General features: G+C 36.6%; 1 protein-coding gene across 1 annotated transcript in view; it reads right to left on the bottom strand.

Annotated features, from left to right (window-relative positions):
• Positions 1 to 485: 485 nt before the first annotated feature.
• Positions 486 to 2,713, bottom strand: part of LOC111524869 (short-chain dehydrogenase/reductase family 16C member 6-like) — a 25,930-nt gene continuing 23,702 nt past the window's right edge. Inside the window, exons 5-6 of the mRNA XM_023190173.1 lie at positions 2,136 to 2,261; positions 486 to 612 (exon numbers count right to left, since the gene is read on the bottom strand). Coding sequence (XP_023045941.1) covers positions 486 to 612; positions 2,136 to 2,261 — 253 coding nt within the window. The remainder of the gene's footprint in view (positions 613 to 2,135; positions 2,262 to 2,713) is intronic.

A 2,713-nucleotide genomic window follows, 5' to 3' on the forward strand; every position in this document is an offset into this window, starting at 1 on the left:
ATCTACTAGGAATGAAAAGGCAACACTAATATGCCTTTACTTTGTGAGGCAAACATTATTTTCCTTAATTATGAAACTAATATGTATCTTTAAAGCTGACGTTGAAAAATTGTCAAAATAAAAAAACTGACTTATAAGGTCATTATTTATAATTATCTCTCTTCCAAAGGTATTATATATGATCTATTTTAAAATTAAATTAGGGTCAACTTGCATTAATATGGTTTTATAAACATATTATGTTCAAAGTCCATTGAAAAGACTGCAATGTCCTCATTTATAAAGCTAAAAAATGATAAGAAAAACTGGACAGATAACTTGAATGCTTAGAAAAATAATTGGTGTGTAAACTATGTCCAGAAAACACAATTGACACTTTTGAAAGCTTCAGTAATCCTTGGTAGACTGCAATCCTTTAAGCATTAGGGGGAATTGCGAATAGTTTATCCTTTGTAACACTTTGATTCCCACGTTTGCGGCTTGAGCTATTGGTGTTTCCCTTCAGTTTCAGTCTGAAGTTCATTTGCTTTCTTTCTCCCTTTGAAAGAAACCATGCAAGTGTCCACTCCAAGGTACTCACCAAGGGCCATCAACATTTTTGGAGATATTATTCTAGAAGAAAAGCAGAGGAAAAAATTATGATTCTTTGAGAGGAGTCAAATAAACTACTTTGCAAAGAGTAACTGCAAATTATGCAAAGTTCAAAGTGTCACTTAATGGGAGGACGGAAGAGAAAAGTGCTGTGTCACCCCCAAGTACTATCATTAGCCTCAAGGCCAATGGCTCTCGACCCTGGCTACACCTTGGAATCACTAGAGCCTTGAAAAGCCCCATTGCTCAGGCCGCAATTTATCCCTGTATCACACCCCTGAGTTCTGTGGAAAGAGTACATATATCCTTATTTACTAGGCTAACAAAAGGTAGCAAAAACTAGAAAAAAACTGGACCATTTAAGCAGAATCTCTGGAGGGTAGGGCCCAGGAATCTGTAGTTTTAAATGTTCCCTGGGTGATTACAATGTGCGCCCAAGATGAAGAACCATTATTTTAGTTCCTTGAGGCTAGAGGCTGTATCTTCAGCTCAGTTATGCTCAATTCAACTCGATGTGGCAAATATTTATGGCATGCTAATTACAGATTAGGTATTGTCCTAGGCTGCGGCAAGGGGCAGGAAACAATTCAGACAATATTTTCTATTCTTAGGGATCATGCAAGGTAGCAAGCAACCACGGGTGTGATGAGTGTGCCAAAAACTAGGGACAGATGTGATGGAACGTACAATGTGGGACTTTGACTTAGCTAAGCAATCAGGTCAGCTAAGGATAAATAGGAAATATGTTGAATAGATATAAATAGTAAAGAAAGTACTGTATTTATCAGTAACATAATTTTGTAATAGTGAATCTCTGCTTGTGCTTTCTACTCTGCTACTACTTACAGCAAAGGAGTAGTATTTCTTGAGGGTAAGACCTTAAGCTCTGTAATCAAATTGGAAACTTCAGTTTGAAACTTAGTTGCAGCACATATTATTAGTTGTTTAACCCTGCAAAAATTACTGTCTTTAAACCTCAGGTTTCCCAAATTGATAAAACTCACACAAAGCTATCAGCACAGTAGCTAGCATGTAGTAGTCACCCCATAAATGCTAAATGTGGATCTGGGTGGAATCCATTAACAAATACCTGGAACTCATAGCATGGGCCTTGCATGAAGTTGCCAGAGCTATTTCGCAAAATAAAATGAAGAAATTGTAAAATGCCCTTAATATTTTTCTGGCAACATACTTGTGGTTTTTTGTCCCTTGTTTTCAAAGTAGAGCTCTACACTAATCAAACTAAATAGTTGACCAAAACCAAAAACATAAAAAACAAACAAAAATCCCCAAATAATTTGTTACTTGTTTGTGTTGAAACAAAAAATGTGTGTTTTGCAAGACCTAAATAATTGTTAAATTTAGTCAGTGTCTGAAGCAACCAAGACACAGCAATAATCCGATAAGTTGTTTTTGCACTATTAAGGTTCTTCCTCTTACCATTAAATAAATATATAAAGTAGCTTCATATGCAAAAGAGGTAGCAGTGATTGGACAATTTGTTCACAATAACCAGAATGATAGTGAGGTCATTATTAACTTACTGTTTAAGAATCAATATGATATATAAAAATTTGGGCATCATTAAATAAACTTGTTCCTCTAAAATAGCATTTACAATTTTTTTGGCCACATACTCCTGCTCCAGTATTGGTAACAGAAACGGATACCTGGAATAACAATAACAAATAGTGATATTATCAGACTGATATCTTTTTGTTGTTATCATAGGGCATTGATTATGAAATTTCAGATATGGAAGTATAACACAACTGTAAACAGTCAAACAAAGGCCAGGTGCAGTGGCTCACACCTGTAATCCCAGCACTTTCGGAGGCCGAGGTGGCTGGATCACCTGAGGTCAGGAGTTCTAGACCAGTCTGGCCAACATGGAGAAATGGCATCTCCACTAAAAGTACAAAAATTAGCCGGGTGTGGTGGTGGGCGCCTGTAATCCTAGCTACTCCGGAGGCTGAGGCAGGAGAATCTCTTGAACCCAGGAGGCAGAGTTTGCAGTGAGCCGAAATTGTGCCCCTGCACTCCAGCCTGGGCAACAGGGTGAGACTCCATCTAAAAATAATAATAATAATAATAATAATAATAATAATAATAATAATAATAA

This window comes from Piliocolobus tephrosceles, chromosome 7 (genome assembly GCF_002776525.5).
Source record: "Piliocolobus tephrosceles isolate RC106 chromosome 7, ASM277652v3, whole genome shotgun sequence".
Classification (NCBI taxonomy): domain Eukaryota; kingdom Metazoa; phylum Chordata; class Mammalia; order Primates; family Cercopithecidae; genus Piliocolobus; species Piliocolobus tephrosceles.